This window comes from Elaeis guineensis, chromosome 3 (assembly GCF_000442705.2).
Source record: "Elaeis guineensis isolate ETL-2024a chromosome 3, EG11, whole genome shotgun sequence".
In the NCBI taxonomy this organism is placed as follows: Eukaryota; Viridiplantae; Streptophyta; class Magnoliopsida; order Arecales; family Arecaceae; genus Elaeis; species Elaeis guineensis.
In genome coordinates, this window is record NC_025995.2 from 92189453 (window position 1) to 92210487 (window position 21035).

The 21035-nt window shown below is 42.5% G+C and overlaps 2 protein-coding genes and 1 non-coding gene across 4 annotated transcripts; 2 read left to right on the forward strand and 1 right to left on the reverse strand.

The window, feature by feature from the left end:
* The first annotated feature begins 3112 nt into the window (after positions 1-3112).
* Positions 3113-6429, forward strand: LOC105042011 (uncharacterized). The gene is given in 5 exon segments (XM_073253982.1): positions 3113-3309; positions 3312-3473; positions 3568-3670; positions 5729-5835; positions 6080-6429. Coding segments are annotated over 4 exon segments (465 nt in total). The 5' UTR covers positions 3113-3197; the 3' UTR covers positions 5817-5835; positions 6080-6429.
* A 2751-nt stretch (positions 6430-9180) lies between these two features.
* Positions 9181-9253, forward strand: TRNAA-CGC (transfer RNA alanine (anticodon CGC)). The gene has a single exon. It is a non-coding gene; the product is annotated as a tRNA-Ala (tRNA).
* A 503-nt stretch (positions 9254-9756) lies between these two features.
* On the reverse strand, positions 9757-12838 carry LOC105042010 (uncharacterized). 2 transcript variants are annotated; one of them, XM_010919109.4, is made up of 4 exons: positions 10559-12838; positions 10370-10474; positions 10152-10271; positions 9757-10041 (listed from the first exon to the last, which is right to left on the reverse strand). In XM_010919109.4, exons 1-4 carry the CDS (start codon positions 10664-10666, stop codon positions 9916-9918), a joined length of 459 nt encoding a protein of 152 aa, XP_010917411.2. In that variant the 5' UTR covers positions 10667-12838; the 3' UTR covers positions 9757-9915. The 2 variants fall into 2 exon arrangements, with proteins under 2 accessions (XP_010917411.2, XP_010917412.2); XM_010919110.4 differs by having other exon boundaries at positions 10589-12828.
* Between the last annotated feature and the right edge of the window lie 8197 nt (positions 12839-21035).

The following is a 21035-nucleotide window of genomic DNA, read 5'->3' on the forward strand; positions in this document are numbered from 1 at the left end:
TAATACCTTATCACCAATAATAATGACAGCAATAGAAAACCAACACTCCCCTGGATAGGCGATATATAAATAGACTAATCGAGTAAAGATAACAGTGATGTGCATGGCCAATATCAAGTGATAGGCTCCTAGTGATGCCGACTGCCATTGACAAAATAAAGGCACCTATCCAAATTACTTATTCAGATTCATGTCAATCATAGCTCTTATTCCAATTAAACACCACAAGATTCTCTCATCCACCCAAAAGGAGGGAACAAACTTCCAAGTGCTCCACCAAGGAAACCTAACCCAAATAGGTCATATATTATTGGACGTATGACTAAAAAAAAAAGAAAGAAAGCCAGAGATAGTCCTTGACAATTGGATTGGATGATATTTAACTGGTCAGAAACGGATGTTTCCGCCTTTATTCTATTTTAGTTGGTCTTTATATACTAAAATTGTATAGCTCAATTGGATATCCCTCCATGCCCATAAATATATGCTGCCCTAAATTGAGCGGATCGTATTGTTTTGATAGAGAGGGTGACAGAAAAAACCAGTCATTCCTATCAATTGCTTCCAATAATAGATTGTATTTTTTTTTAGTGTCCGAAAGAGAAACCATATCCATTTTTCTATTTTAATCAATTCAATCCCTCACAAATTCTTCACTAAATTGATGTTTGCACAAAAGTGTTGCATTTTATTTGGGTAATAATATGGATGGACCAGATGGTTTCTAATAATGTAATTCTTAAATGATATGCATGGCTTTCTAAATCTCAAACAATTTCCCTATTACCGTCCAGTCAAGTGTTGATTTAGAAATCGGGCCCCACAACGTGTCGCGACGTGGTTGGCCCAGTTAGATACGGATCTTATCCATTACGTGGAAACGGGGAGGATGGGGCCCACACAGGGTCTACTCCGTCAACGGCTCCCCGGTCGTCGGGGCCCCTCCCCCTATTTGTGGGCTCCGTCAAAGTTGGCTCGGCTCTAGCCGGCTCAGCTTCATCAGAGACTCCAGAAGCCCAATCCACTACATTTACATGACAGCCAAGTAGTTGAATTTCAGAACTATTATTTAAAAAAAAGTTGGATATGAATTAAAGCAGGATTTCAATAATTAGATAGTGATATTTAGTTATACAATCTGAGTGGTTGTTTTGACTTGTTGATCACGTGATGTGAGAAGATAGCTATATCAATTACGTTAGCTGAGAAAAAATAGGATATTCTTGCCTTTGATGGTAACATTCTGTGGATAGGTTATACACTAGTGGTCGTTGGAGAGTATATTTTCATGAGCTTCCAATTAGTGCGGTATATAATAATATAAATAATTATTTATAGATAGAGATATTATATTCAATTGAGCTATCTTTGACTTATAATTCATGTGTGTTACTGAGAGTCATTAATGAAACGAGAAATTTAGTGAAAGAAATAGGCCCATAAAGATTTAATGTTTTTGAACCATTTTGATCAATATATCACAATATATGTCTTGCTCTATGCATGCATATGTATAATAATCTCTATCATCTCACATCCAAATGGATTATATGAAAAAAATTTCTTTTGTGATTATCTTTGAGTGGAGACTATTAAGAGTAACTACTATTTTCATTGTTCTACAAATCTCCATATAGAAGATGGTTTAATGATTAAACCATCCTATTAAGGTTTTCATCTATCAATTGCTAATGCTTTTGGCTTCAACATTGAAAGATTATAAGTTAGGGGAGTTTCATTGATTTCTACTTGGCCCCAAAAATTTTTACAAAAAATGAAAAATATGAAAAATATATAACAAAATAATTTCTATAAATATTTTATTTATTTATCTTATTTTGAAAAAAAAATGCTTAACCAAACACACATATAATAATATATAAATAAGCATAAAATAACCACTAAAAAAACTTAATTAGATATATGCAATGAGACCCTAAAACCATTAGCTTCAAGTCCTTTAAATCTTTTTTTATTTATTTTCCACTACCAGATGAAAAAATACACTATAATGTTTTTAAACTTTCTTTTTGCCTTCATTTTTTTTTGCATCAATAAAAATATTTTGTTATATCATAATAATCATAGCATAAGATGAGGCAAACAAGTTACATGCAATTCTTATATATTAATGTCACTATCATCTCTACAAGTTTAGCCTTAAGTATCAAACATCCCTCATAAGTGAGAAAATGACTAATAGCTAACTTCATAAATGATAGATAGAACTGTTACAATAATAACAAGTATAATAGAGAGTGCCACTATGACCCAACTAATCATCCTAAGCTGATGTATGGCACAAATCGTAAAGATAGGGTGTCTTCCTAACAACTGGATATCAGGCCCATCAATATCTTTCTTTTTGAGTAATTCTTTATATACTGCATGTGGTGTACAAAAAATACACCATCATATCTAATTGAGCCATATAGCCATCGCTTTTAATGCGTATTTAATATATGTAATTTGCTTTTGCATTTGAAATTTTGAATGACGAAAATATTTCTTATCTTTTAAAAAAATTATGATATCTTGCAGTTATATTATGACATCTTGCGGTCAAATTATGACTTCCTGTTCATAATTTGGTTACAGAATATTATAAGAAGAGATATTTTATCATTTAAAAATTTAATAAATTTTAATGATGAAAAAACCTTCATTTTTATGACTTCTGAAAAAATAATGACTTTCTGTATGTAGAAGTCATAATTTGAGTGTAGATGTTATAATATGACCACAGAATGTTATTATTTTTTAGAATAAAGAGATATTTTTATCATTCAAAATTTTAAATAAAAAAATAAAACTATAATATTAAATATATTATTAAATATATATTAAAAATAATAATTATATACTGTAATATGAGTAGATAATGCATTCTACATCAATCTTATTGCACCGCATGCAGTGCACAAAGGCTCCCTTCTTATTTTAGAATTCTCATGAGCCCAAATGCCCAATTATTAGCAAGCCGGAGCCGAGCCAATTCAAACAAGCCGATTAAGGGACCAAAACGACCTTATCCAAAAGAAATCCCCTCAGAAGTTGCCAAAATTCTCTCCCTCATCCCCTTTCTCTCTCTATAAAACCTCACCCCTTCCCCACCTGAAGGAGATTAGAAACAGGAGACCCAAGGGCTCCCTCTTAAGTTTCCCTTGGAAGGATTACAATAAGAAGAAGAGGGGAGAATGGGCCTTCTCGATCAGCTGTGGGACGATACGATGGCCGGTCCCCGGCCGGACTCCGGCCTCGGCAAGCTCCGCAAGTACTCCTCTTTCTCCCCTTCCTCCTCCGCTTCCGCCGTGCCGCCGCCGCCGCCGCGGCGCCCGGCGGCCTCCAGGTCACCCGGAGCATCACCATCCTCCGCACCGCCTCCTCCGGCGCCTCGTCCCCCCGCAGCGCCCTCGACTCCGGCTCCTCCGCCCCCTCCTCGCCGGCCAGCGTCCCCAGCTCCCCCCTCACACGTGAGTACACCCATGTTAGAACCCTCTAGAACGTTCTAGAAGGAAGGCGAAGATTAAAAATCCTTTTTTTTTTTTTGGCCCATTTTGCTTGTAGCTACGGGGCCGAGAGGAGAATGGAGGAGGCTGAGGAAGAAGCCAACGCCAACGGCGGAGGGTATGGAGACGGCGGAGCCACGGAACCCGACCGTTTATGACTGGTTTGTTCTATTCTTGTCCCTTCTTACAAATTTAACTAGAAGATGATAAATATATAGTTTGCATATGATTTCTAGGCATATGGTAGCTACCTGCTTTGCTGGTTTTGTTTGGCTTGCCTCATGTTTAGAACTTGCAATGTTTTATGGTAATGAATTAGATATGTTTAAGAGAGGATAAAAACATTTTTTTTTACTATTATAATTTGATAAGAACATTCATGTTGATTCACAAAAGCTTTTTTTGTTGAAATATTTATCTTGGGAATTAGTTGAACTAAATAATAATTTTATGAGAATAAGTTTTTTTCACTATAAACATATTATTCTATTAGAATAAACAACTTATTTAGAACTCTTATCCGGTTATCATGATATATTATGACGAAATATATGAAATATAATTTCTTATAATGTTTATCAACTTTTTTTTTTTGTTTTCGACATCAACTTTCTTCACTTGATGAACATACAAGTGGCTAATATTTGATGACCCAAATAGGATCACTAGAGATGGTAGCCGACCGGATATTTTTATGTATCTGACCTATTCCGAATCTTAATAGGATCCATTTAGCAAAATCTCATAAAATTTAAAATTAAAATTCGTTAGACTTTAGGACAGATTTAAGATTTGCCCCTTGGACATCAATCCATTATCTGAATTCGATTATATATGATATATTTTTTCATAAAATTTTATAAAAATATATATATTCTGAGAGGATCTAAATCCCGAATCTTAGGTATATTTAACTTCTATCTTTACCACTAATCTACAAAATTTGATTATATTTAAACTGTTGGCTAAATTATTTATACACTTTCTTAGTTGATATTATTCCCTCCTTTATTTTTTTTTGTAATTTCAGGTCAAGTACCTGACCCAACCCAAATAATCCAATTCGAGTGAAAATTAATTTGACAAGTTTGGATATCCAACGGATTTATCATTTTTTGATGGGATGGGTTTAGGATTTTTAGATAAATTTTTAATCAGGTTTAAGATAGATTTGGATAGTAGAATTTTAATCTGAGTTTGGGTATGGGTAGTACAAATTTTTTAGGTATCCTACCCATTGCCATTCTTAAGGATCACCAAAATGATCTTATATTGCTTGTAATCCTTATCCCTAGTAATCTAAACTACGTAATCTAAGGTCACTACATTTGATATGCTATATTCTAGTGATTAAAAAATTTTAGGCGTCCACAAGTAATTTGTTTGGTATCACATATATAAGAATCTAAGTTCACCGATCATATAATACCTCTAATATATTTTACAAACATATTTATTTGATCATATAAAATATATAATAATAAATTATTAATATATTTATTAGAATATTAATTATTAATATATTCATAAAAATATTTTTATTAATCTAAAAATTATCAATCCGGTAAAAAGTATATTGATTGTTAGTATAGAATCAATATTTGTTTTACTTATAATGTATTGTTGTTGTAATTCTAATATTTATTTTGATTATAAAGATAAGACAAATAGAAGTAATATATTAAATAATTTTCTAATATAAATTAAAGTATAATAACATGTTTCTACTTAATTTAAATTTATAATTCAATAATAATATGCTAATAATAAAATTAATAATATTTTATAATATAATACATATCATATTTACAACATATGTAATATCAATATAATATAATATATATAATATTAATATAATTTGTTAGGTATATTGATATATCAATTTTTTCTAGTAGATTAAAAAATAGTCTTGTCTCTAAATTTTAGTCCAAGATCACTATTTCAGGATGTTTTTAAATACACAACCTCAAGGATGGATTTTCCATTAAAATTGGATAATTATTTAAAGAGTGAGGGTGATTTGGGATTATTGCCACATAAAATACCATGATGCAGTTAAATGCAGTAATCTCATCATTTCTATGTCATTATCCTTAATTTTAGGATGCGTAACCTACAGCAAATGCCCCTACAATGTTCTATATAATTTGGTGTTAGGATATTTTCAATACAAATGAAAACTAAACTCTCTTAAATCTCTTGACAATTTTCTTTGTTAGGCAAAACTTCAAGATTGCGGTTGACACCAATGAACCACGCATGTTTTTTGGCATGTTCCTTTCTTGTTTCCCAGGGCACTACGCATAAAGAAATTGTTTGTTGAGAAGTGAGGATCTATATGTAACTATATGTAATAATTTTCCAAGTCTATCATGTATCCCAACCGTGGCATGCAGAATTGATGGTCGAGATGGTTTAAGATCGCAATTTTTCGTCAACTTAGAATGGATGACTCTTGTTTTTGACAAAATATTTTTAAAAAGGGAAGGGTAATTTTTTTTAAAAAAAAAACAAAATACTCTTTGTTTTTATTTTGCTATTTGCACCTAATTTGCTTGATTTCGTTGCAGGGTGGTGATAAGTTCCCTGGATAGATGAGACTGAGTTAAACAGGATGAGAAGGATGACAGTTCACTTTAGCGTGGTGGAGACTGTGTTGTTTATAAATCTGTATATAAAATGCAGATTTTGTTAGAAATTCTAGTGGTAATAAAAGTGTGAGGGAGCGTAGGAAAAACACTTGGAGGCCAGCAAGGACAGCTTGGGTGGAGTGATGGAGAGAAACCTCGGTAGGTTTAAGTGATTTGTATAGCAGGAGTGTTCTGTCTTCCCCCCTCCAATGCCTGTTTGGAGTTTTGCTTTGTAAATTGAATGATGGCTCTTGGCTAAACGCAATGTATGAAACCAGATTTTTGGTGCATGTCTGATCTGACCATTATTTCCATGAACTTTGATGCAAAAGTTAAAAGGTATACTGACGTGTATATATGCGTGATTTTTTTTTTTTTTTTTTGGGTTGCTTGAAAACCCAAGTGAGAAGCATATTTCATTTAGTCGTAAGTACAGTAACCATTGGAAAACGTATGAAGTTCAAGTAAACAATAGGAGAACATTTTATTCAAGTTTGCTGTGATTCCCATCTTATGCATCTTAAGAGCATATTTGGTTGAAAAGAGTTGGACCCTAGCATAGAAATGAAAATGGATAGCTCTTATTTCATCATTCCAATGCTCCAATCTTTCAAAATTCAATCCAAATTTTTCATCTAGTATTTAAATTTTATTTTGATTCCGATTCTAATCACCAAGCAAATATATCAGAAAATATAATCATTTCGATTTCTATTTTCAATTTCAAATCCGGTCACAAATCAGATGCACCTTAAAACTAGTTATAGTTCTAAAAAGATTTTACGAGGTTTAAGTTATTGATCGTAATTGTATGAGAATGAGCAAACTTGATTACATCTGGATGACCATGGTTCATCTGAAGCTCTAAGTGGATGTGCCAACTAGGGCTTGCAACCTGCCCAGATTACGGCAAGAGAGGTCACCGGACTCTTCCTCAATTGAGTGGACTTGGACGATGTGGGATGGAAGGGAAGGAAAAATGACAGGGCTTCAAACGCCTCCATCAGGCTTTAGCTCATTTGTCATAAACCCTCCGTAAATGCCACCACCTCGTAATGAAGCCGAGTTGTCGTAAACAAGCCTCCACCTAAACCCTCACCTTTTGGTCTCATCGTGCACTCCTCACACCAGGTGCATGGTCCTCACAAAAGCATCACCAATCTTCCCATGCAACGCTACGTTGCATGATCCCTTCACTTGTACGCACATCCATTTTTGTAACAACTAAACATATTATTGCAGTCAATTCTCTGTTGTGTCTGTTGCGGATAAAGAATATCTGCAAAATGAAGTCCACACTGATCGAAATTATATCCGACGAAATCCTTCGATGCTTAAGTCAGTGAAGAATGGTGAACAGTAGATTAATATTCAAAGAGACAAAATTTCAACTCTCAAGAGACCTCACCAAATATGTTCATCTACTTCTTTTATAAACGAATAGTTGGTAACCATCTGTAACGGTTAGACACGTAGGTCCCGTTTGTTCCGACATTATATGATCGTGAATGGGTGTTATTCCGTCACTGATCATGTTCTGGCCATTATGCGCTTTCTGCACTGCAGTTTCTGATAAGCTGACTATAGTGGTAACCAAAATATGTCGATCGTATGTGGTAGTTGTGGAATCCGAATAAGTATCAGTCAATAATTCTGATATGCTGATGATCATCGATTTGAAATCAGTCGAGTTGTCATAGTTGGAGTTTGTTGATAGTTGAAGATAGCCAGCTGTTGGTCGGCAAGCCGATTGATAGTCGGTAGTTTATGCTTATAAGATCGATTAAGAGTCGGAATCAGGAAGCCGACTGAATTGTCCCAACACATTTTACATTTGAATCCTCGAGGGAAAGGCTTATCTCTTCCCTCTGGTTCCTCAAAAACTTGCCCAGTGCACAAAGATTATCTGCAATCAGGAAGAATGCTAAAGAATGAATGTCTTTCTAAATTAAGGTTGATTATACTTATCAGTGTAAAGTAGAAGAAAGTTTCTTAGAATGGCATTGGCAGGTTAATAGTTTTAGCCATTTTTTTCGTTTCATTGCAGCTTTAGCCACCTAAATTACAGTTGAGAAGAATTCCGAGAAATATGTGTTTACCACGCTAAGAACATACTTGACCTCAGACTAGGTGACCAGCCAAGCGACACCTCGATGCATTTTATGGTGCTTCTTTTTATGCTACATTTTAGCTATCGCAGCAACAATACATCCGCAGCCAAAATGATTTTTCCTCTCTGTAACAAAACTCTTGGTAGCATATTGTGGACAATTTTTTTCCCATGCAATGTCATCCAGAAGCTGGACCATCCTAGAGGCTTAAATCCAGTTTATTTGCTGCTAACTCCTGAGTCCTGAACTGTGACTGATTCAACACTATTTATGTCTTCCATCTCCTTCAGCTAAAGATAGTTTTGATCGAAGATAAATATTATAAGGGAATGCATTGCTAAACTATCCGGCCACAACAGATGTCTCTTTTAACCAAAACTTGCCAGGCATCCAATCTTTTTTTTTTTTTTTCTTGTATGCAAAGATCCAACCCTTAACAACCAATGGTGGTGGGATCTATATATGAACAAAAGGACCTACTACAAGGCTAAAAGTTAACATAGACCTTGTTAGTTGCTAAGATATGCAATTTGAATCTAACAGTTCATCACCTCGGAGTATAACATCGTAACCAAGAAAGACATCGATCCATTTGATAAGATGAAATAAGCATGGTATTTAAGGAAAGCTTTCCGCTTTCTGGTGGTACCAACACCATATATATGCATGAAGTGATTTTTCATTCATTAAGATAGCCTACCATTGGAAGTAGTCTATTTCTCAAACTACTATTGTTGTTATACCCATATAATTAATATTATTGTTTCTTAGTGTTCTTTTTACGCCATTGCTGGCACGGGATTTCGTTTCACGCTTCTAATTCTTTTCTGCTAACAAATTCGTATAAATTTTGAATAAAATAAATAATGAGAGGAATACCTAGTGGGTGAAAAATCTTTCAGATAAGACATTCTACAAGCTAAATGCTCCGGGGACGTAGCTCATATGGTAGAGCGCTCGCTTCGCATGCGAGAGGCACGGGGTTCGATTCCCCGCGTCTCCAATTTTCATTTTCCAACCTTCTTTCCGAAAAACAGTGATATAAGCCAATTGATTTCTTTTTTTTTTTTTGGTTACTTCGATAAATAACTGAAGTACCAACTTTAAAGCAATTTTTCATTTTTTTTCGAAAAATATATAACAATTATTTTTTTTTTTTTTGTTACTTCGATAAAATAAACTGGAAGGCTCGAAGCCCAGACCTTTAAAGCAGCGAATGTGAAGACCAGCCCCACAAGTTTGTCAAATTTATTGTCTTCCACTTGGATCATGCAAAAAATGACTGCCTTCTTCCTTCTACCTAAAAATTTGCCATCAAAGAATGGTGTGAAAATCACACAGATGCTTTATTCTCATGTAAAACTGGAAGACTAGAAGCACAAAATATATATCAAAGCAAAGAATATATACGAGGACCAACCACCACTAGAAAATTAACATGAAACGTCTAAAATTTATTTTTCTTCTTTCATGATGATGTAGAGATCATGGAGGAAAAACCAAAACTGATGAACCACACGGATGCTTTATCCTGGTAAAACTGGACGAACCACCACCAGAAAATTGGCAGGAAACTACAGCTTATGAAAATTATTTTTCTTGTTTCATGATCATTGCTCTCCGCATTCCAAAAAAGAAAGATATTTGCCATATCTGGCTGTGCCGTTAGGCACCTTCTGCTTTCACTTTTTCGATCAGCTCGGCGGCATCTTGAACGGTTGCAATGTTTTCAGCTCCACCTTCTCCTATGGATACTTGAAACCTCTCCTCCAATGCCATCATAATCTCCACCTGACCACAATTTAGTTTCAAATCATGCACCAATTGATATAAACCATAGTAAAGGTAGTTTTCTTCACTAAAATTTGTAGAAATTTGGAGATCTTTTTTGCGAAACTTACCGTGTCGAGAGAATCAGCACCCAAATCAGCAAACTTTGTTTGGGGTGTCACCGTGCTCTCATCAATCGACAGTTGGTTGGCAATGGTGCTTTGAACAATTTGCAGGATTTCGGATTTAGCCTACAACGAACAAGCGTCATTCTTCAAAGCAGAATCTTGTCATGAAATATGTAAAAACTGAAGGATCAAGTGACACAAATTGTTGAGAGAATTTCTACCATGGAGCATGAAATTGGACGAGTCTTGGAACATCTTGGGAGTGGAGACTGTAGTCTCGCACCACCATACTGAATCTTTTGTCCAAGTCTTAGCCCACCAACCCTCTGCTCAGGCCAAAAAGTATAGCTTAGTTAGCACTAATAGCAAATTTTGTAGGAAGACTAGTTAGAGCCAACAGAAGTACCCACAGGTAGATGGCAGGAGATGGCGAACTTTACCATGGCAAGCATGTTAGGCTTTGGCCTTACGACTGGTGGAGACATTGCCAGAGGAGAGATGGAAATGTATGCTGCCATGTTCTTCTTTAGGTGAGCACTTGGAGGAAGAACCGAAGCACGGAACTTCTTCTAACCCAAACTAGAGTTTCATGGATATGTGGGAGTTCAGGTTGCTCGGATATATACATATACTGTTCCACATTAAATGTGGTGGAAATTGGTGGTGATGAAACCTAAGTAGCCTTGCAGGCTGGGCCAGTGAACTTGGTGGTCCAAACAATGCACCGTGTCAGCTTGTGTTTGTAGGGCATGTTGGTCCAGGTGTTAGAATGGGTCTCAGAAAAATACTCAAAAAAAAAACTCTTTACTAGTAATGCTACATGAGATGAAGACAGAAGACCGTCCGCCGGCCATTTACAGCACTAGCCACCAATCCAAATTACTTATAATGCTTTCACACTTCTCTATTTCTACTAATATTGGTGTTGATGCCTGAAATCCAGTCTGGTGATATGGAGACTACGATGAGGGCGCCGATCGTGGAAGACAAAGCATCTATTTACTGTGGAGAGACGAGATCTGGACACCGAAAAAAGAGAAGCTCGCTGGATTGGCTTTGATTGGCCCTTCCATAGCTAAGTCAGCCAAGACATTCGAAACAACAAAAGAGAAAAAGCATTTATAATGCATAATAACTTGTGTCCTCCATATATTTGGATCTTGAGCCCTTTTTATAGATGGAGAACCCCTATCTCATTAAAGTTGAACTCTTTATAATCCAAATCTAAGCAGGAGACAACCTCTTGACTTTTGTTATCTAGATAAAATTTTATTGAAATTGGCCTTCACGTGTCAGCTCATGATAGGCAAGTCAACCACATCTATTAGAGACACACAATGCCCATGAGAGGGAAGCATGAACAATAATGACATTTTTTTTTTTTTGTAGTTCCATACAAATGAAAAGAAGAAGAAAAAAATAAATATCAACTTAAGGTAGGCCCTATATCACAGTTCTAAATTGACTAATAAAAGTGGTGCTATACAGGTTTATTAGCCTAAGTCAATCCTTCTCCTAACAACTTAAATTTTCGGGCTATGAGTCCATGACACTTGAAACCCCTAGCATTTTTATAAGGCAATCTAATTGTAACAAACCAAGATCCCATCAAAATAGGCTCGTGGAAACTAGTTGGAGAAATGCTGTGGGCGCACCACTGCTGGATAGTTGGAGAAACTAGGGTTCTCTATCAGTAGTCCTTGCGTTTGTCCACCTATGTGACTTTTTTTAACTTGGAAGCCTTCACCTCCTAGCTTCCTGAGGATCAATATTAACGGCAATATAATCTACAACATATTTATGGAGGAGTAGCATTTGTCATCCAAGTCCAAATCGTTCCTTTGTGGCTGCAAATGGGTCATATCTGTACCATATCACAATTCCAGTGATAGAGTTGCTAGGAGCTTGGAAAGGCCTTATGCTACTAGACCTTGGGCAACACATTGTACTGGAGGGTGACTCAAAAATTGAATAACCAAGCCAGACGCTCATGTGAATAATGCCCATCTTCTACTTCATAAAATTTAGAGGGTTGTATCTTCCCTAAGGGACTATTTGGAATCCCAAAAATGGAGCAGCATGTAGCTCAAGTTGCAAGCGCAAAGTAGCCTGCTTGTTTGAATACATGCAACTCAAATTGCATGTTAAGCTCAGTTTCTCATTGAGCTATAACTCAGGATTATCTTATGGTAGGTTGTTGGTGCAGAATTCCGTCGAAGTCGGAGTTGCTGGAGTCGAGATGACCGCGGCGCCGCCGAGACCTGCAAGGGAAGTCTAAACCGAAGTTGGAGGTGCTCCGACAAGACCCTCCGACGCTCAAGTCAATACTCTGTTTCAACAGAAATGGAGTGCTCAAGTGAAAATTTTAGCAGAGTTTTGAGATAGAGTTTTTGAGCTTAGAGAAGAACGTATCTGAGGGTCCTTATTTATAGACGAAGGGCGTAACTGATTGACAGCGACGTCTGTAACCGTCTGGTAGTGGGCTGTTCAGAGCCGCCTGGAGTTTGTTACGGAAAGTAGTGGCATCAGGGGTCGTTCAGGGCCATGGAGTTTGTTACGGAGAGTGGAGTGGTGTTCGTTGTCGCGACTTGTCAGAGAGTGATGGAGCCGCGTGGAATCCGTTGCAGAGAGTGGAGCAGGATAGCGGCCCTCGTCGTGGCTTGCCAGAGAGTGGTGGAGCCGTGTGGAATCCGTTGCAAAAGTGGAGCAGATAGCGGCCCTCCTCGTGGCTTGCCAGAAAGTGGTGGAGCCGCATGGAATCCGTTGCAGAGAGTGGAGCAGGGTAGCGGCCCTCGTCGTGGCTTGCCAGAGAGTTCGAATCTGTCAGCTGAAGCTCGGCTGGGATGTCTGATGGAGCGAAATGGCTCTCTATCTCGTCGATCTAGGAGAAGCTCGAACGTTTTCGAGATTGTTGACGAGTCTACTGTTGTCGGAGGCCTTGGGCGCTGAGGCTACAGGTGAGAACCATCTGTTGTAGAGGCTCAGATGAAGACTTTCTGTTGGCAAAGTCCGGTAGGAGTCCAATTCTAGGAAAGTCCGTCTGGGATTTGCCTGATGCGGAAGCTCGTCTGAAGATTATCCGCCGGAGGAGTCTGGTTTCATCTGGCGGAAGGTCGGCGGTGGTGGACTTCGGATGGCGTTGGGGAGGCTCGTCTGCTGGAGGAGTCTGAGGGATCCGAAGGCGATCGATCGTTGTAGAAATCCAGCTGCTGGAGTCCGTCCGTCGCAAAAGCTCGTCCGAAATCGATCCGCTATGAAAGTTCGGATGGAGTCCGGTTCTTGCAGAAGCTCATCCGGAATCCATCCACCGTGGAAGTTCGGATGGAGTCCGATTTTTGCGGGAGGCCGAAAGGAGGCCGCTTATTATAGGAGCTCGGTCGAAGATCGATTGTCGTGGGAGCTCGAAGTAACGACCTGACCGGTGGATCCTGCCCCATGGTAGAAGCTCGTCTGGGATCCGGCTACGAAGAAGCTCGACTAAAGTCTACCTGTAATAGAAGTTCGGAAGAAATTTGTTTACAGTAGAGGCTCAAATGGAATTGCTTACAGTAGATATCTGGGGTAGACAGTCCGCTATAGAAATTCGGAGTAGACCGCTCGTAGTAGAAGTTCGGCTCTCGCGGGAGCTCGGTTGGAATCCTGAAGGTGGTCGACCGCCGTAGGAACTTGGATGGAGTCTGATTACTGTAGAAATCTCGTTGTCGAAGAAGCTCGGATATTGACAAGTCCGGAAGAAGTTCGGAGAATAGTTGATCACTGTAGAAGGTCGGCTGATAGTGAGGCTTAGAAAGCCTGTGGAGCGGCCTGGTAGATGAATGGAGAGGCTCCTTGTCGGAGAAGTTCGGAAGCTCGGACGGTCGAGGGGGTTCGGAGAGACGCCACACACAAAGTCGAAAGCGGAAGAGCCCTGGAAGGGTCGGTCTTTTACAAACTTCAGTCGGGGGTATTTTATACCCAACACCAGTCCCCCTACTTCCGAGTTCGGACTCCGAATGAAGGAAGTACAGAGAAATTCTCATGACCGAAGTTGCTCTCCTCGATTTTCATGCTCGGTGGTTGCCAGATATTTTGACGTTCGGCATGCTGGTACTAGAGCCCTTTCGAAAAAGATTTCTTCTTTTTGAATTTCCGTCGAGCGTGGCTCTAGGTACGGCGTAATAATGACTTTGTCAGCTGCCAGCCGTTTCCAACAGTCTGTCAAGGTGAGTGGGACACGCGACGAGTGCAGGCCGGCCAGAGGAGATCCGCAATCATTATTGCACCGGATCTCGGGGTCTATTTAAACACTTCTCCTCCTTCAGGGGTTTCACTTTGCCTGAGAGAATCCCTCGGTTCCCCTCCTCTTCCCCGAGAGCTCCAGCTTCCTCTAGCATCCTCCTCGGCCTTAGGCATCCTCCGGATCGACTTTCATCATCCTTGCCATCTTCCTGCACTCCTGGGGCCAATCTAGGTTAGTTTCGGAACTTCTTGTCGTTTTCCTGTCTTTTCTTCTTCATGTTCTGTTCGTTTAGTTTCCTCGAGGGCTTGTTTACTATTTTTCTCAATTCTTTCAGGATTTTTGTGGCTTCCATTTGATCCATAATATCTTCTGAGATCTCCTCTTCTAGCAGTTCTAGGAGTTCGTCAGTCCCGGTTTCCCAAAGTCCTTGTATCGTAGACGAACCCGTAGCTAGGACTGAACCTTGTCTGGCCTTTGCGCCGAACACCATCCCCGGCTCTATGACTCTGGATGAACTCTCACTGATAAGGATTCAGTATGGAGTTCCTTCGGAATACGTACTGGAGCTTCCCGGGCCAACTGACCGGGCCAACGCCCCTCCTCCCGGCGCTTCTGTTTGTACCAGGAGGCCTTCCGTGTCGGACTTCGGCTTCCACTGCCGTCCTTTATCGTCGCTCTCTTTCATTTTCTGAACATTTCTCTAGTTTCCGTCGTGCCGAACTCCTTTAGATTTTTGATAGGGTTTCTTTCTCTTTGTAGCTTAGCTGAAGTTTGGCCGACTCTTTCTTTATTTAGAAATTTCTACACCTTCAAGCGTCATCCCTCGACAAAGGACTGGTGGTACTTCTCCCCTCAGTTCGTAGAAAGGGGTTGCTGAAAGGTGCCCCCTCTTCTATCCACAACTGGAAGGAGAGGTACTTCTATGTCCGATGTCCGACCTTGGAGTTAGGATTACCTCCTTGGGGCTCTCTGAGGGATTCCATCCGTCGGGTTCTAGCCTGAAAAGGGACGACCTCGAAGCCTCCAAAAAGCTCGAGGCCTATCGAGCCCCCCTCCTCCCCGAACTTCTGAAGGAACAATTTTTGTTCAACATCGGCCTGAATCCCCTTAACCCTGCCGGTACCATTTTTTTTTTTTTGCTTCCCCTTTCTCTTATTCCATCTCTAAGCCGTGTTGATTTTCTTTTATCGCAGACATGGATGCAAGCGTGGCTCGAAGGTTAGCCCAGGGTCTCAAGACCCACAAGAGAAAAGACACCTCGACTTCGGGGTTGATGAAGAAAGCCAGGACAGAAGGGACAAGCTCGGCCGTGCCTGCTCCGGTGGTCGTTGCCGCCGAAGTCCCTTCCGACGTCGAACCCGAAGTCCCCCGAGCCCTTTCAAGGAGCCCCTCGGCCGAGGGTCCCGCTCCAGAGGCTCGTCCCGAGGGGGCACCCAGGGCCGAAGGGAGGAGGAGAAAGAAGACCCTGGCCCGGAGGAGCCGCAGTCGCAAGGTTACCGTCGAGGGGGCCGCGGCTCCGAGGAAGATCTGGGGAAAATCCCTTCAACAACAGAGATTTGATAAAGAGGCTGGTCGAAGGGTGCATTCTGCCCGAGGTCGTCGAGAGGATCGTCCTTGCTGATCCCAAGCTGCGAGTCTGGGACTCTCTGGGATCTTTCCTCGAAGTAGGTTAACTCATCCTTTTTTTTTCTTCTTACTTCTTTACTTAATTTATTCTTCGGCCTTTATATTGACTCCTCGACCTTTCTTGCAGATTGAGCACCAGCATGTCGCCAACATCGAGGCGGCGAAGATTGCCAAGAGGGAGGCAGCTCGGGCAGAGGAAGGTCACCTGGCTGGGGCCGCCCACCTCGAGGAGAAGATCGCCGAGGTCCTAAGTCTCCAGGAGGCACTGAAAAGGAGGGACGAACCTCGTCCGATCTGAGGACCGCCTTGGAGGAGGAGAGGAAGAAGGCTGAGGCCGAAATCTCCGAACTGAAGGCACAGGCTTCCGAGTTGAAGGCGTAGGTTTTCAAACTGAAAGCGGATTCCGTCCCTGATCTCGGAGGAAGGGGCCCGAGCAGTGGAGGAGTTTAAGCCTCCTCCGAGATGGAGGATCTAAAGATCCAGTTCGGTCAGGACGCCTTCATCAAGGGTTTCGAACTCTGCCAAGAGAAGGTGGCTAGGAGGTTTCTCGAATTGGATCTCGGCTTCCTGAACGAGGTATCCGATGATGAAGCCGGACCATCCGAAGCCGCTGCCGGTCCTCCCCCAGTCGGGATCTCGTCGACCGCCGCGGCTGTCGCTGACGATCTTCCGGGGACGCCGAGCCCCTCTACTTCTGCCCCAGAGATCCGGAACCTCTAGCTTTGTATTTTTCCTTTGTGGTGATTTTTTTTCATTCTCTTGTACTTGAAAATTATTTAATCAATGAAATCAGATCCTTCTTTACAGAGGGTCTCCCCCCTTTTTTTTGTATTCTTTTCCTTATCTTTTATCTTCTTGTACTAATCTGAGCCGCAGTGTTTTTGTCTCCCAACGACAGTGTCCTGCCGAAGCTCTCCCCCTACCACAGGGGATTTCTCTGAAGTCGACGATCTGAGACCTCAGAAGGAAAGTTCGTCAGTTGATGAAAAAATCCAAGAAGCTGGAAGATGAACTTCACTGGCTGAGGAAGAGCCATTCGGAAGTCACTACGGAGGCTGTTCGCCTTCAGGACCTCCACAGAAAGAGTCTCATGGAATTCACCCGGAAGAAGGCCGACTTCGTGACGGAGCTCGAGGAACTCCGAAAATGTGCCAGCGATCGATCTTGGGCTCAGGCTTCCAAGATCAGCTCCCTTGAAGTCGAGTTGGCAGCCGCACGGGAGAAGATCGGCCAGTTGGAAGGGAGCTCGTCCTGGCTCACAGTCCAAGCCGACCGCGATCAAGACTGGTCGAAGAAGTTCTCCGACCTTCAAAAGCAGCTGCAGGACGCTGAGGCAAACTACAACGCCTACCGAGTCGACTGGAGGGGCAAGTAGAGGACTACCGAAGGAAGCTCTAGACGGCGACCGACGAAGTTGCCCGCCTTCGGAGGCAGTTATCTGAGAGAGTCCAGCTCGCCTCTGCACAAGGCTCCGACGAGTTTCACTCCTTGAGGGGGACCATGGCAGAATTGCCTGTGGCCCTTGGGTGGGAGGAGGCCGAACTGCAGCGGCTGAAGATTCAGCTGGTCCACGAGCAGCAGGCGGTCAAAGACGCCGAGGCGAAATCCGAGATCCTGAGGAAGAGGCTTCGAGAGTCAGAAGGCGAGAGCCGGCGGTTCCACCAGATGTACCGGGATATGCTGCTGAGAAAGATGGAACTAGAGGAAAAGTTGAAAACTTAAGCAATCCTAATAAGGACTGAAACTGAGAGCTCGAAGTCGGAAGAAGCTGGACTTCCTTAGAGCTCCTTTCTTCTTCTTTTTTTTTATGTATTCTTTTTCTTCTCCGGTCGTTTCTCTTTTTATTTTTGGCCTTCAGGGCTTTGTAACGTGTACTTCACCAATGAAATGAAAATAAAATTATTATTACCTTGTCCATTTTGGTATTGAGTTGTCGTTTACCAAACTTCTTTTGTCTTTCGTCCTGTTTGACGTCGACGTTGTTTGAAGATTCCTGATCGTCGCTGTGCTGATTCACCCTTTGGGATCGAAATTTTCGATAAGAATTTTCTTCCTCATTGAGACGAGGTCTCCTGAGTCTCGCCTTCAAAGGCTTCATAACGCACGCTTTACTAATGAAATGAAATGGAATTTTTCTCATTACCTCGTCTATTCTTGCTTTGAGTCGTTGTTTACCGAGCTTCTTTCATCTTTCATCCTGTTAGATGTCGATATTGTTTGAAGATTCTTGATCATCGCTGTATTGGTTCGCCCTTAGGGACTGGAGATTTTCGACAAGGGTTTTCTTCCTCATTGAGACGAGGTCCCTTGAGCCTTTGATGTAGTTCGTTTTTCACTTATCGCTGGCGTAGTTCGTCGCTTTCTCTTTTCATCTCTCCTTTTTTTTGTGTTCGAGTGAGGATCTTCCCTCTACTCTTGACGGGATCGTGAGAGTGTAGAGAGGTCGTTGAGGAGGCTTTCCTCCTTGTCCAGTCCTGATCGATCGAGCCTTTGTTGGCGTCAGGGTGGAGTTCTCCTCTTGTTCCCGACAGTCGATTTCAGCTCATGTTAGATGAGGTTCTCCTTCTGTTCCTAATAGGGCTGTGGGGGCACGCAAGGGCCGTTGCGAGGGCCTCTCCCCCCATCCAGTCTTTAAGTAATCGGACCTTTGACTTTGCTCATGTTAGGACAAGGTTCTCCTCCTGTTCCTAACAAGACTGTGGGGGCACATAAGGGCTGTTGCAAGGCCTCTCTCCCCATCCGATCTTTAAGAAATTGGGCCTTCGACTTTGCTCATATTAGGATGAGGTTCTCCTCCTGTTCCTAACAAGGCTGTGGGGGCACACAAGGCCATTGTAAGGGCCTCTCCCCCCATCCGGTCTTTAAGAAATCGGCCTTCGACTTTGCTCATGTTAGGACGAGATTCTCCTCCTGTTCCTAATAAGGCTGTGGGGGCACATAAGGGCCGTTGCAAGGGCCTCTCCCCCCATCCGATCTTTAAGAAATCGGACCTTCGTCTTTGCTCATGTTAGGACGAGGTTCTCCTCCTGTTCCTAACAAGGCTGTGGGGGCACATAAGGGCTGTTGCAAGGGTCTCTCCCCCATCCGGTCTTTAAGAAATCGGACCTTCGTCTTTGCTCATGTTAGGATGAGGTTCTCCTCCTGTTCCTAACACGCTTAATTTCGTTTGTATGGGGGAGTTACTTCCTGTCGTTATAAGCTTATGCCAAAAAAAAATATGCGAATATGAAAGAAATTTTATTTAGGGCAAAGTTGTTGGTAATACATTCGTAGATTTTTTGAACCCTATAGCCGCGGAAGGTCTGCTCCCCGTCGGGGTCCTCTTGAGATGGAGTTGATAATCCCAATCGGAGGTCGATCTTCAGGTTGCTCCTCCCTTCTTGGCGGCTCCGACTGCGGTAGGGCCCTAGGCCGATCTTTCCTACCTTCAGGTCGGCATCGAATGAATCTGTCAAGCCCACCTCGCCTGATGAGCTCCTCGATTTCATCTCGGAGCTGAATGCATTCTTCCGTGTCGTGGCCGTGGTCACGGTGATAGAGGCAAAATTTGTTCGGATTGCGCTTTTCGGGGTGCGAGCGATCCTTTCCGGCCTTGACAGCTGCTCCCTAACCTCCATCAGCACTTAAGTTTTTGATGCGTTGAGAGGGGCGTAACTGTGGAATCTTCTGGGGGAGAGCTCCGCCGAACTCTGTGGTCGGGCTTCTCTACTTACGAGCTCGGGGAGGAGTCCGAACATGCCTGTGTCCGGAGGAGTTCGAGAATGCGACCGAGCTTCACTCGGCCCTTTTTCAGCTGCGGGCTTGCTTGAGTCTCCCGCCTGCCGCTCCTTCGCGGTCTCCTCGTCCTTCATCTTGAAAGCTTCTTCTGCTCAGGCATATCCTTCGGCCCGAGCCAGCAAATCAGCAAAGTCCCTGGGATACTTCTTTTCCAGAAAAAATAAAAGATCGTTCTTCTGAAGACCGCCCTTCAGGGCGGCCATCGCGACCGATTGGTCCAAGTTTCGGACCTCCAACGCGACGACGTTGAAACGGTTGACGTAAGCTCGAATGGATTCCCCTCCCTTTGCTTGATGTTGATGAGGGACTCCGAGCCTCTCCGAGGACACCGGCTGTTAACAAAATGAGCCACAAACTGGTGGCTCATCTGATCAAAGAAGAAGATGGTACCCGCTTCAACGTCGAGTACCAGTTTCTTGCTGCTCCCTTCAGAGTGGATGGGAAAGCTCGGCACAGGATGGCGTCTGACGTGCATGGAGCAGCATCATTGTCCGGAAGGCCTCCAGATGGTCAATCGGATCCGAGATCCCGTCATAGCTTTCGAATTGGGGGAGTTTGAAGTTTGGCGGGATCGATTCCTGCATGATCATTTGAGAGAAGGGAGGATCAGTACAGATGTCCTCACCATAAGTAGGGAGAGCGTGGTGGAGCTCTTCGATCCGTCGGTTCATCTCCTAGAGCCTTCGACCCAGGAGGTCCTCTCGACTGCGAGTCTCGAGGATCTTCTGGTAGAGTGGAGGTAGGGATCCTCCGGGAGTGGAATCGTGATCAGACCGGGGGCTCTCCACCCTCGGATTCTCCTTTTCGGGGAAGACAGGATGACTGACCCAAGTGGCCCGCCCTACTGCCGGATCTTGGAACTCCAGCGATGCCCTTTCCAACCGCACTGATGCCTGCGGCTGTTGCTGCTACTGCTGCATGGCCTGCACTACTTCGGTGAGGCCTCTGACCTGCTGAACCAGCAGGTCGAACTGCTCCATACCGACCGCCGCTGCCGGAGGAGGAGGAGGAACCTGAAAAATTGGAGGCGAGGCCGGAGCCTGAGATCTGACCGCAGAGGCCGTGGATCGTCTGGTGGATGCCTTTCGGAGAGGCATCAGGTGGAGATCAAGTAGGGAGAGAGAGAAGGACGTCGAAGAAGATGACCGGAGATAGTCCCGTTGAGCACTCCTTTAAGAACAAGGGTACTGCGAAGACATCCCCTTCCTCTAACGCCAATTCTGTTGGTGCAGAATTCCGTCGAAGCCAGAGTTGCTGGAGTCGAG